Source organism: Balaenoptera acutorostrata, chromosome 16 (assembly GCF_949987535.1).
Source record: "Balaenoptera acutorostrata chromosome 16, mBalAcu1.1, whole genome shotgun sequence".
NCBI lineage: Eukaryota > Metazoa > Chordata > Mammalia > Artiodactyla > Balaenopteridae > Balaenoptera > Balaenoptera acutorostrata.
In genome coordinates, this window is record NC_080079.1 from 32,467,578 (window position 1) to 32,480,837 (window position 13,260).

General features: G+C 42.3%; 2 protein-coding genes across 9 annotated transcripts in view; one reads left to right on the forward strand and one right to left on the reverse strand.

Annotated features, from left to right (window-relative positions):
- The window catches only part of BLNK (B cell linker), a 113,921-nt gene that overhangs the window by 93,949 nt on the left and 6,712 nt on the right, over nt 1-13,260 (forward strand). For all 5 annotated transcript variants that reach the window (XM_057530892.1, XM_057530890.1, XM_007187448.3 and 2 more), the window contains 7 exons: nt 2,041-2,113; nt 3,854-3,881; nt 4,674-4,716; nt 6,949-7,036; nt 7,600-7,631; nt 11,034-11,110; nt 11,940-12,023. In XM_057530892.1, coding sequence (XP_057386875.1) covers nt 2,041-2,113; nt 3,854-3,881; nt 4,674-4,716; nt 6,949-7,036; nt 7,600-7,631; nt 11,034-11,110; nt 11,940-12,023 — 425 coding nt within the window. The remainder of the gene's footprint in view (nt 1-2,040; nt 2,114-3,853; nt 3,882-4,673; nt 4,717-6,948; nt 7,037-7,599; nt 7,632-11,033; nt 11,111-11,939; nt 12,024-13,260) is intronic.
- ZNF518A (zinc finger protein 518A) overlaps nt 1-13,260 on the reverse strand; it is a 68,748-nt gene that overhangs the window by 10,547 nt on the left and 44,941 nt on the right. For 2 of the 4 annotated variants that reach the window (XR_003623857.2, XR_009005653.1), the window contains exons 7-8: nt 7,623-7,772; nt 5,474-6,242 (exon numbers count right to left, since the gene is read on the reverse strand). The exons of 1 other annotated variant lie outside the window; for it this stretch is intronic. The gene's annotated coding sequence lies outside the window, so the exon portion shown is untranslated. Of the gene's footprint in view, nt 1-4,790; nt 6,243-7,622; nt 7,773-13,260 lie in introns of those variants that run through there. One more of the 4 variants, XR_009005654.1, reaches the window with a different exon arrangement.

Sequence of the window (13,260 nt, forward strand, 5' to 3'; positions counted from 1 at the left end):
GAGGCATAGTGGCTCGTAAGAGGTCACACAGCCAGTTTGGTGGCAGAGAAATAACTGGAACCCTGTCTTCCTGATGCAAAACCAGAGCTTGTACTGGACTCCACCACCACAGAGGACAGCGAGCATGCCCCTCCCGCTCCTCTGATTGCAGAAGTTATTTACGAGGAGGGAAGGGGAAAGGAAGACGTTGGCCGACTGTTTGCAGATATGAAGGAAAGGGAAGCTTAGTAAAGAAGCCAGGCAGTAGATATGACAACAATAACATGCCCAGGCCAAGCGAGCCCTTGGTGAAAAGAGAGGGGACCCCTGGGAGGAAATTCTGACTTAGACCTTCTTTCTGCTTCCTTATTTTTCAGACGAGGGTTTTTTTTCTCTTCCCCGAAACTTTCTATCAACATCTATGAGTAGCCAAGTGTATTTTCACAATGTCATTCTTAAGTATTGAGAATTTGAAGAACAATATCAACTTGATACCCTTGCTAATAAAACACAGTTAGACTCATACTACTACATATTCAGATGACATTTCAGTTTATTGTCGGAGGAAATGTTAAAAATTCCATATGTAGTCTCTTTCTCAAAATGCTTTTAAAAATCCCATCTGGGTCAGCTTACATCTAAGTAAGGGTTACATGGGAGGGGCCGTTCCTTCAACAGATGCCACTGGTGAGTGCTTATGGAAATTAGCCCTATGTAAGGACTATGTGTAGAAAGAGTAAATGGGCTCTGAGTGAGAGCCTGAAGGCCTCTCTCTCGTCAAGTACATGAGAATGAACTTTATGATCTCTGCGTTTAATACTTTTCGAGGACTTTTTCCCTTTTTTTGTGTTTGGAATAGGTGGTCCTGTCAGATGAGGTGGCATGGGGGTGCATGTGTCTTCTCTTGTTATAAATTCTGAGAGGGCAGAAGCCTATGTCTACTTCTTCAGCTCTTCCACAGCCCCTAACACAGTGCCTCCAAGGGCTTTACACATACCAGGTTCTCAATAATTCTTGGTAATAGATTATTACCTCAGTGTTTACTTACGTGTGCTTTATCTTGCAAACTCAAACAACACATACTGTGGGCAAGTCCAACCTATATGTACAGAGTATCCCCTTTAAGTCCATTAGGAATTGTGGACTTATAAATGTAGTAAGTTCTTAATTAAAACATATATTCAGTTCAATTTAATTCAGTAGAGAGCCTTTATCTCACTGAGTAGTAATGTCCAGGCAGGCAGTATCAGCCTGAGAGGAGGCAGCTGGGACGCGCTGAGGGGAGCTGGCTTAGCTCTGGCCTCTCCTCATCCAGGCCTGCTCCCTATCCCAGCAGTGAATCTCTGCCTGTCTCTCACCTTCTTCCCTCATAACGATGCTCTGGCTTCTATCTTCAGGTAGAGGGAGGGGAAATGGGCGCGGTGGACAAGGCCCTCTGGGTCCCTTCTGTGACTTCAGAAGAGGAGATTTGGGTAATAGCTTGCTGCTTCTCTCCATTTGTCTATTTCTGCAGTGAGCAAAGGCCCTAAGAACTCAGAGATGAATGAATGCATGAGTGTTCTCCAAATGTGAGGTTAGGTGTGTGTACTGTGTAAGTGTGGTTAGGAATGAGCAGTGTCTATAGGTGTGATCAGGAGTGGTGGGTCTGTGCCCCTCTGTCTCTAGGCACTGCTGTTGTGCACATTTGTGCAGTGCATATAGATACAAGTGTGAGCTCTTAGCTCCCTTCCATAGGAACCCTTGTGAGCTCTTATGGAGCCCACAGAATCAGGGGCTCTGAACTTGTCCCATGGGGGAAATGAGAAGGTCATTTAGCAATGTTTAGATGGAGTTCCTAATTAACATCCTAGTTCTGAGCTTATAAATTGGCATTTATAAGATGTTTCATCACCTTTGCCTATAGGTTTTCCCCCAACACTTCAATGTAACTACTTAGATATGCTTAGCTGAAAGTAAGAAAACATGTGCATGTATTTCTGAGCCTGCCAGCAAGGCCAGCTCACTGTGACCATCAGCCCTCAGTTCAGGGCTAGAGACTGACCTGTGTATATGTCTGCACAGGTCGAAAGAGCGGGGCCTGGGACTCTAAGTCAACCTCTTCGCCTGCTGCGCCATCCCCACTGCCCAGGGCTGGGTAAGTTCCTGTTGCAGAGAAGCAACTCTGTGAATTCAGTGTATGGTCTCCATCGCTGCTGTGAGCAGAGCTGCCTGGAATCCACAAAGGAGTCCTGCCTGAGAATCTGGGGGCCAAAGGGGGGTGTTTTTCTGCTGTTTCCATTCAGAAGAGCATACCTGCCCAAGCTCATATGCAGGTGCACCTAACATTACAATAAGTGTGTTCCTAAAGAGTGTGGAAATGAAACCCTATTGCCCTGGTCTTCTCCACACCCATGCATGCTTCAAGTTGGACTAGGGGTGTCCCTGCTGACATCAAAAACTAGTAGTCTTTCCTCCCATAAACTTCTAGCTAAATCTTGAGCTCATTGACTTGAGTTCCACAAGACACAAGCTCCAGCACCTGAATAATTTTAAGACCCACTAGCAGGTTTCATCCCTACTTTCTACTCCTCGGTTTCTCTTCCAAGTATTTAGTGATCTGCAAACAAATGTATACACAGAGCAGCATGCACTTGGTGTTCCATCAAAGCAACACTGCCAAGGTTCCTTTCAAAAGGGAGATGAGAGAGTCATTCTTTCTCATTGAACTTAGAAGAGCTTTGTAAGATGTTGGGTGCATGTAACATGTTAATATTACAAACAGTGACCCCATAATTTCATATTGGCTCAATAGGTTATTTTAAAAGCACATTTAAATCTGTCCAAAGCAAGCCTGCATGGTTATAGCCTTAATTCTGCCTCTGAGTAAAGCAAAGAAATTCTCCATTTCAGGGGTTTATTAAACAAAACTCTGCACACTTCTCTCTTGGCTTAGGTTTATCACTTCAGGCAAGTTACTTAGTCTCCTAATCTCTAAAATGTAATAAAAACACCCATTTAAAAAGGACAGTGTGAGGTTTAAAAAATATGTGAAGAGCCTAACCCAGTGCCAGGCGTCTTAGAGGCACTTGGGAATTGTTAGTATTCTTCCCCCAATCTTCCAGCTCTCAGCCAAAACAAAGTGAGAGATAGAGAGAAAGCCAGTATTCAAAATAAACACAGAAGAGAATTATAAAGCCTTAGCAATATTAGAGTCCAATCTCTACTGAACTAAGACAAACCAGTACGTTAGGCCAGGTAAACACCTTCAGGACCAGAGATCAGAGTGGGTTTCAAACTTGTGTTGTGTTGGTCTTGGGTTTATCTGTTTGGAATGAAATTCTAGGCAGACGTCTAGCAGAGAAGAGTCACCTGAAGCAGGGGGGACATTGGCGTGGGGAGGTGCTGGCTACAAATGTACCTTCTTGGCCACCCTCATGTATCCACCCTCCTTCCCCAGACAGTAGCCCTGGGGTGCTGTTGGGGGAAGGGATGGCTCTACGTACACACTTTGAAAACGCTGACTCTGGTCCTCATTTTACAGATGAAGAAACTAAAGCTCAGACTGGCCCTCACAGCTGAGAGAAACGGGCCTGAGGTCACAGAGTCATCAGTGGCAGAACTGGAACAAGAGCTCAGTTATCCTGATTCCCTGGCAACTGGTGCTCCTGTTTATCCCCAGTAACCCCTTTGCCATCTGTCAGCAGACCCTATCTGAGGCTAGAAGGATAATGGCTAAATCCTGCTTTCATCCCTCTCTTCCCTTCAAGGATAGTCTTCCTACACACTTGTATCACTTTCACTATTCTAGTTTAAATTTGAGAGTAAAATGATAAGGCATCAGCTCCTCTTTATCTTTGTTGTGTTTTAACAAAGCCAATCTCTTTCTATCCCCCAGGAAAAAAACAGCTACGCCACTGAAGACGGTGAGTTAATTCTGCTTTTAAATGTGCTTCATGTTTCCCGCAATGTTTATTCTTGCCCACTTTAAAGTTGACGATGCTTCCCGCTAAGGTGAACATAGCAATCATGTTGCTGCCCAGACAGTCCAAGAGAAACTTGGAGTCCTCACTTGGGTAGGGAAGATGCTGCATGGGAGGGTCACATCCTCCCTGAACCCCGTGTCTTCACTGAATGTGAACGGCCGATCAGTGGTCAGGCTCCCTGCGTCCCAAGACCTTTGTCTTCCCCTGTGCTTCCCACCTGCTGTCCTGGGAACTAAAGACTGACAACTGCATATCTGGCACAAAGGCCTGAGTACACTCAACTTCTGGGCAGAACGTGGGGAACCTGGGCCAGCCCACTATTCGAGGAAGCCCACCTTGACCTGGTATCTACACTGTAGCCTGAGGTTTACAGTCCCTTACAAACACCAAGACGGTGGGGCCCTGAGACCAAAGCCAGATGCCAGATTTCCACTGCATAAGCACTACTGCCCAGCAGCTGCTGGGGGTCATGGTATCCACCAACCCTGTTGACAGAGTGGAGACGCCAGGATGACACTGCTCCTTCCCTGACACACTTCAAGTCCATTGTCACTTAATGCAAAAGTGGGCCGGGGGACTGTGTGTTTTTAATTGTTGGTCTTGTGACTGAAAGAAAAGCTATGCATCAAAGAAATGTTCTCCCCCAGTATTTATTTTAATAATATTGCCTTGACTTTTATTTCCACATACCACTGTATTGAAGATCCTTGCCTTTCTTTTTTTTTTAAATAGACTCCAGTTGTCTCTCAACAGAATGCCTCAAGTGTTTGTGAAGGTAAAGCCTGTATTACTTTGACAGATGCGCATGTCCTCTGAAAGTTATTTTGATTAAGGATTTGAATACAAATGTATTTCTAAATTTCTTTAATTATTCATAAGGCAACTGTAAACATAAAACTCAATCTTCTAAACAGAACAGTCTTGACTTTGCCATGAGTAGTGAGTAGCAAAGCTGATCAGGACCTGAGCTTGCCAGGCTGCACCTCTGGGGCAGGCCACAGTCTACATGTCCAAAACCTGCCTGTTTGTAGACAGATACGACTTGCCAGAAACAGTGCCACAGCGTTACATAGGTGTGAAAACTTATTTAGAGCCAGTCATGTATCTTAGAATTAATGGCTAAGTTAAGGTAATGAATTTTTAAAAACCTGTTTGTTCGAACAAGTTCTTGTGCTAAGTTTTTAAAATAATGTTTCCTGAGTTCAAACATCTATCTTAGTACATCTTCAGATGCTTCCCTTCCTTTGTTTTATCATAACCTAAAACCCTTATGTATACTTTTTATTAGAACTTTCCCATTTAAAAAAAAATATTTGTATTTGAAAAATACTGGGGGAAAAAAAACAGAAAGAAGAAGAATCATCCATCATCTCAACACTTAAAACACTATATAGAAATTAAAATCCTGCACCCGTGTAATTCCAATCTTGAAGGTACCCAATGTTAAAAGCTCACCATTTCCTGAGTTAATGTGGGCACACCTGGTCTCACAATGGACGGTAGACATTTTCTGAATGTGCATTACAACTCACCTGTCTGCTTTGACTGCTCTGTTGAGTTTTTTACATCATTTCCCACATCTTTCTCCCAGGCTGTTCCTGAGGTATCGCTCCCTTCCTGTGTCTTGCTTTCTTCTGCCTTTCCTGATGCTTTTGCCTTGCTGCCCTTCCATTCCTTACAGTCTTCCGTGCCTGTTGAGCAGGGAGCTTGGAGTGATAATGGAGCGTTAGGGTGAGCCTCTGTAGGAAGTAAGTACAACCCTGTGCAAATTTCATGGCTTCAGAAGCTCCTGAAAACCATCAGAGAACAGGCTCTCGGCATGTCCTATGCGGCTCGGGTGTCCTCATTCCCAAAGGGCTCCAGTACAGGAGCGTGGTCTCTCATTTCAAGAGTAGAGGCAGTGGCCATCCAAACCCAAAGCGGGTGAGTGGCCTCTTCTGACCTAGGAAGGAAGTCTCCTGGAGGACGGGGGCAAAAGCAGGGGTGGTCAAAGCTCATCAGGCTGTGGGGAAGCAAAGTGTTCATTGTTTCTCCTGAAATTACCATGTTGTAAAGTCATGAACAAAATGTCTCACGTGGCAGCTCGAAGTAACTTGCCACAAACTTGAAACACAATCTTCAGAGATTCAAACTTCTGAATTTCTCTGCACCTCAAGAAACCCTGAAGTCTATCATCATTTATTTGAATCTTTGAGTTCTTACTGCTTTTATTTTGGGTTCCTGTAATGGGAGATCAGTAGTTCTCAAACTTTCTTCCATGCAGGAGACAGACCTTTGGACATACCCAGATTTTAACACACCCTAGACGAAATTCGAGGGAGAATAAAGCATTACAATAATTTATAATCACTTTTATTAGTGGTTCAGCAATAAATGTTCTTCAACATAAACTTCTTAGATTTCAGGTTATGCACATTTCCCTGTGAACTAATTATAACTCCACCCCTTCCTCTCTCACTCAGGAAAAGATAGTGAAATGCAAGTGAGATTTAACATTATTATAGGGATAACCTTGAATTTGCTCAATTAATTTTTCAAAAAAGTAGATCATTCGCAAACGCTGATATTTTACCTCTTATCAGTAAGAAATTACTTATACCACATCTAATGACTAATGAAGACACACCAGGGTGTTGTAACACCTATGTGGAGGCCACGTAGAAATCAGGGGTGGCTAAAGCTTGCCCATCTTCTGGCTTTTACTTGTAATCACACACCTAAAGGTCCAGATTCCACAGGTTCAGTCCCCATGTATTTGTACATTGCCAAGAGGTGAATGCAGAGGTGGTAGGGTGTGCTTGTAACACTGCTGAGTAGGAGTCCTGGTCTTAATAGCTCAGACACACCACCACACTGACAGGTGCACAAAGGGATGACATCCTGGTGAAAGACATGCTCATGGGAAGACATGTGACCAAATCTGGTTCCTCTCAGTTGATGTTTCTGGGTTTGGGCATGGGGACAGACATTTCACCCTAATCCTACTATGATAATTTTCTTAATGCAGAAAAACCTATACCTGCTGAACGCCACCGAGGGTCTAGTCACAGACAAGAAAATATGCAGTCACAAGTTTTTCCTCCTCCTGCCCAGAAGTAAGAATTCTTTCCTTTAAAAATAAGTTTCCTTGGGACTTCCCTGGCAGTCCAGTGGTTAGGACTCCACGCTTCCATTACAGGGGCCACGGGTTCAATCCCTGGTTGGGGAACTAAGATCCCACATGCCGCGTGGTGCGGCCAAAAAAATTAAAGTTTCCTTAACACCTGCATTGTTATACTGCACAGAAACACTGGCTTGTTGTGATTGGTAAAGATTTAATATTTCATTACTTCGCAATTAAATTTAAAAAGGTGTTAAGTAGGTAACAACTTTAAAAAAACTGCTTAGAATTACAGAGACTGAACTAATATTTGGGTTAATTATTGGACTTAACTAAAAAATAACACTAGTCAAGTCTCCTCTTTTTATCAAATTAAAGGGAACAATTTTACTTATCTTGAAGGTTTTGGTGCCTCTCCTATCTTTAGATATGTTTTATTGGCCATTCCTGTTGATCCTTTGTGATGCACCTGTTCTGAGTATCTTCAGTGCAAGCAAAAAGTCAAACTTATTCATCTTGTGCTTTGCCCTTTAATTAATCTGAAATTCTTCCTTTCAGACCAATTCATCAAAAACCCATACCTCTGCCAAGTAAGTACAATGAAGGCACGAAGAACAATATCAGGTATCGGCTAAGGCTGGCTCTTCATGTCTGAGGCACCTGGGGGTCCAGTGCAACACTGCCTCTTCCAGCTGGAGTATCTTAGTATCCTCTCTAGCTTGTTTCCTCATCTGTAAAACGGGGCCAAGAATATTTATTTCATGGAGCTGTTCTGAAAAGTAAATAGATTTGAGATCATTTTTACTTTTTTCTTTTTTAGTTTTGATTGAATATTTTACTGGTCATACTGGTCATCTTTTATTTATTTAATTTTTTTTCACAACAACAATACAACTATTTTCAAAATAAGATGATTAAGTAAAACAACATATTGTGCTTGGTACATAGAAGGTCTTCAATAAATGATAGCTATTTCAATTGAATCTAAAATACATTTTAGTGATCGTAAAATATATCTACAGAGGGTGCCCTGAAAAGAAGATCTGGCAAATATCTGGATAATTTTCCCTAGGCTAATAATACAATACCCTAAAAATATATGAAGTCAGACTCACAGAACACAACTGCCCAAACCTTGATTTACTTTCTACTCAATGTAGGACAAAAATGAAAACACAAAATAAAACCCTACTGTACATGTATAATTTGGAAAATATTCCAAAATAATCAAGATTCAATAAATTTAAATAAAGAGAATAATTATTATATACAAAAAGTATATGTGTTTATATAAACATAAATCTGTTTCTTAGGCTTTAATTGGATTTTTGATTCATCTTAAATAAAAGAAACTTAAAATAAACTTTTCTAAAATTCTGAACACAAAGTGAAATGGTATAGCTATAGAAATTTTATTGTTTTTTTTACTACGTAAAGCTTTATTATACCCTTTATTGTTTTTCAACCCAAGTCATTCTTTCCATTGACAAATACTTATTGACTGTCTGCCATGTGCCAGGCACTATTTTAGACACAGAGGATACAGCAGTGAATAAAACAGAGTCCCTTCCTTTATGGAGCTTCTTTTCTACTAGAGGAGAAATAAACAACTAGATAAGCCATACAATATCAGGCAAATGTTAAACTGATATAAAGAAAAATAAAGCATGGTGGCAGGGGGTGGGCACAGAGAAGAATGGAGACAGTGAGGGCTGCTGTGGTCAGGGAAGACCTCACCTGTAAAATGGGGTCTGATAGCTCCTCCCATCAAGGGCGGACGTGAAGGCAAAATGAGCTAAGATGTGGGAAACAGGACAGGGCTGGCACATATTCAGGGATCAGAAAATGTCAGCCTTGAACTCCCCCAACTGCCCAAACTGCGGAAACCACCAACCTCCTTGTACTATGTACTTTAGGAGAGCGTGACCACCCACCCTCTTTTGCTGCACCCACCCGGGAATACTGTCCCCACCTGTCAGAACACAGCCTTCCTTCATACTCAGCCCTGCTGGGCCTGCCAAGCCCTCATTGCTCCCTCCTGTTAACAATGGTGGCTGTCACCTTTGAACGTCCAGGGCACTTTTATCTGAAGCACTTGGTTCATCTAAGCCTGTTTCTCTTGCAGACTTCCCCTCCTAAGAAAGGACAACTCTAGTTGCTCTGGTCAAAAACCTTAGAGTCACCCATGACTCCTCACTTGCTTTCTTTCTTTTTTTTTTTTTATAAATGTATTTATTTATTTTTGGCTGCATTGGGTCTTCGTTGCTGTGCGTGGGCTTTCTCTAGTTGCGGCGAGCGGGGGCTACTCTTCATTGCGGTGCAGGGGCTTCTCAGTGTGGTGGCTTCTCTTGTTGCAGAGCATAGGCTCTAGGCGCGCAGGCTTCAGTAGTTGTGGCAAGTGGGCTCAGTAGTTGTGGCTCACGGGCTTAGTTGCTCTGCGGCACGTGGGATCTTCCCGGACCAGGGCTTGAACCCGTGTCCCCTGCATTGGCAGGCAGATTCTTAACCATTGCGCCACCGGGGAAGTCCCCTCACTTGCTTTCTTCACACACCTTCCAGCTGTTCCTTCAAAATACATTTGCAATCCAGTCACTCTCGCTAATTCTGCTGACGCCATTTGTTCCAAGCCACCATCACCTCCTGCCTGGGCTTGCAAGACTCAACTGGCCTCCTTTCTCTGCTCTTGCCCCCTTCTATCTATTTCCAGCCCTGGAGTCAGAGTGACCTTGTTAAAAGACAGGCAAATCACACTATTCTGTTCAAAACCCTCCAAAAGCTTCCCACACCATGCTTGTTAAAGCTCAAGTCATGCTAAGTGTCCAATGGGTCCCACAAACCTGGTCCCTTTCTCCACCTCCTGGATGACTTCATCCCTTGTTCTTCACCCCTTTTCTCACTGCAGTCCAGGCACAGTGGCCCCCTCTCTATTCCTCAAACATGCCAGGCCCTTGCATTCACTGTTCCCTACACCTGCAACAATTTTTCCTCAGATATCCACATGCCTCCTCCCTCTCCACCTACAGATCTTACCCAAGTGTCACCTCACTGAGGCTCTCCCTGACCAGCCTATTTAAACATACTACTTGTCCGAAGCTATCCCCCACCCACTTCCCTGCCTATTTTTCTTCATAGCACTTATGACTTTGTAATATTGTATATATTTACTTATGTCTTTATTGTCTATCTCACTCCATTAAAATTTAAGCTCCAAGAGGGAGGGGCATTTTGCTGTTTTGTTGACTGCTGTATATTCCTAAAGCTTTGATCCATGGCAGGTACACAATAAAGAATGAATGAGTGAGTGGATGAATGAATGAATGAATACAGCTAAGTATTTTCTCCATTTCATGTGTCTCCACATTTAGACGGTAAACTCCTTGAGAGAGTTTATGCCTTAGGGTAGAAATTCTCAATCATTTTGACCTCAGGACCATTATAACACTCTTAAAATCATTGCAGACCCAAAGAACTATGGTTTATGTGTTTCTTTCTAATGATACTTAATGTATTAGTTAGAAGACATTTAAAACATTTATGAATCCATTTTTAAAATATTAAACTCATTACATGTTAACAACATATTTTTATGAAAAAAATATATTTTCCAAACAAAAAAATTTAGGGGGAAGAGTGGCATTGTTTTACATTTTTAAAATCTCTTTAATGCCTGGAATAACAGAGGCAGCTGAATTCTCATATCTGCGTCTACATTCAATCTGTTACAGTATGTTTTACTGGTCGAAGTATATGAGGAAAATTGGGCTTCACAGAGATATGTATTTGGAAAAAACCTCGCAGACGCCCTGAAAGAATCTTGGGGATTCCCAGGGTCCTCAGACCTCACTTCGAGAAGCACAACTCTTAAGGATATTTTGGTGTGTGTGATTTTTCAGTATGTGTGTTCCTTGCAGCTCCCAGCACAGTGTTGAGGTATAGGCAGAGTAACTGCTCAAGATATAATGGGATCCATTGATTTTTCAAATCCCTTTCAGGATTTCCAGAAGCGGGAAGCCCAACTGTGGATGGCCCATTACCCAGCTTTTCATCTAATTCCAATTTGTCAGAACAGGTATGAAATGAACTCGTTATCAGTAAACTGCAGGAAAGGGCATGACTTCTTATAAGAGAGACTTTGGAGTGAAGCTTGGGAACAGATTCTATTTTAAGTGAGCCTGTGAGTTGTCATTTGCTGATGGGTACAGAATACATTTTTTTCCCCAACTGTTAAGACTTTGCTCCATTTATTCTAATTTGTATTCTGGATGCCATAAATAACAATTGGTGTTTCTTCAAAACTAGCAAAGAAGTGTGTTGTTTTTATTGTTCTTCCTCTCACATAGATTCGATTTAAACTATGTAATTTTTTCAGAATAGATCTGTGGAGGCATATGATATTAAAACACATAAAATAGCATAGTTTAAACAAAGACAGAGAAAGGAGTCGGTGTGCCCTTGGGCAAGTCTCTAAGCTTTCTCAAATGTAAAATAGGGATGATAGCATGTATTTGTCTTGCCTTCAAAGTTGTTACAAGAATCAAATAAGATATTTGTAAAAACACTTCGGAAATTATAAAATGCTCCACAAAGCAACAATAAGATCATAATAGAAAGGGAGATGACAACTTATTTAGGAGAAAGGATTAAATGGTTCAGGAATCTAGCAGGATTAGGTCTTAAATTCAAATACTAAGTCTACCCCCTACAGCCAAATTGGGGAAACATCAATTATATAATCCTTGTGGTTGATCAAAAGAAGCATAAAACTCCTTTTCAGATTACTGGCCCAAATGTAGTTAGGCCTTTCTGGTAATGCAAAATGGGACTTTGTTTCTAGTGCACAGAAGGTTCAGTGTCATTGAAGGGCCATCTCTTGCTTAATAATGCCCTCTCACTCACAGGAAGCTGACGTTCACTGTAAACCATGGTACGCTGGTGCTTGCGATCGAAAGTCGGCCGAAGAGGCATTATACAGATCAAACAAGGTCTGACCATTTTAAAATCTCATGTTGTGCCCTCAGCCAATATCGGCACAGTTGTCATCCCGATAATATGCTAATTAAGTAATTGCAACAATTATGGATGCAGGAATCTTTTTTCTTTACTTACTCAAGAGGAACTGCCATCCCCTCCTCTCTTTGAAGCACCTCCCTCTTTCTTTGTTCCTCCATCTTATTGCTGCTTGTCCTTTCATCTATACGTGGATGCATAGGCTCCACTGCTCTTCAAATAGCGGAAGAGAAGAAAGCTCTGGAGGGGATCTCTGTAAGGCTTGGTGCTACATGAGATCCATCCAGGAGTGAGATGTAACAGACTATTTTGGATCAATGCTTGGGATAAAAGATTGGGATCAAGATGGCAAAAAGTACTGGGAAGTACATTTTTGGAGAGTCCAAGCCCAATCATATAGGAACACTAGAACAGTCTGGACAATCCAAGATTAAAGTGCCACTTTTCTTTTTCTTTCTCTTTTCTCCGCCCACTTGCACCTTGCCTTGTCAGAATATACTGGTTTATTTTTGGCTGCATTGGGTCTTCGTTTGCTGTGTGCGGGCTTTCTCTAGTTGTGGCTAGCAGGGGCTACTCTTCGTGTGGTGCACGGGCTTCTCATTGCGGTGGCTTCTCTTGTTGCAGAGCACAGGCCCTAGAGTGCAAGGGCTTCCGTAATTGTGGCACGTGGGCTCAGTAGTTGTGGCTCATGGGCTCTAGAGCACAGGTTCAGTAGCTGTGGTGCACAGGCTTAGTTGCTCTGTGGCATGTGGGATCTTCTCGGACCAGGGATAGAGTCCCTTGTCCCCTGCATTGGCAGGCAGATTCTTAACCACTGCGCCACTAGGGAAGTCCAGAATATACTGTTTTCTGCCACCGTTGTTTAGTCCTAGCTCTACAATGAAATATATTAAATGCTTTCCATCAGTCCTGTTGCTTCCTCAGTTATCTCTTTTTGTTTGGTGAAGCTCACCTGTAGTAGATTCTCAGGAAGGACTGTGCTTACATTATTCCCTGAGTTCTTGCACATTCGAAACTGTTTTTCATAGCCTGATACCCGGAGGAAATCTTGGCTGGATGTAAAATCCTCGGCTTGAGTTTTTAAAAGTGTTGCTCCACTGGATTGCCTTGATGCTTCTGAGAACTCTGATGCTAATGTCACTTTCTTGCCCTTGTATGTAATTTGATATTTTAATCTGATGGCTCTGCAGATTTTTTTCTTTTTAAAGTCTA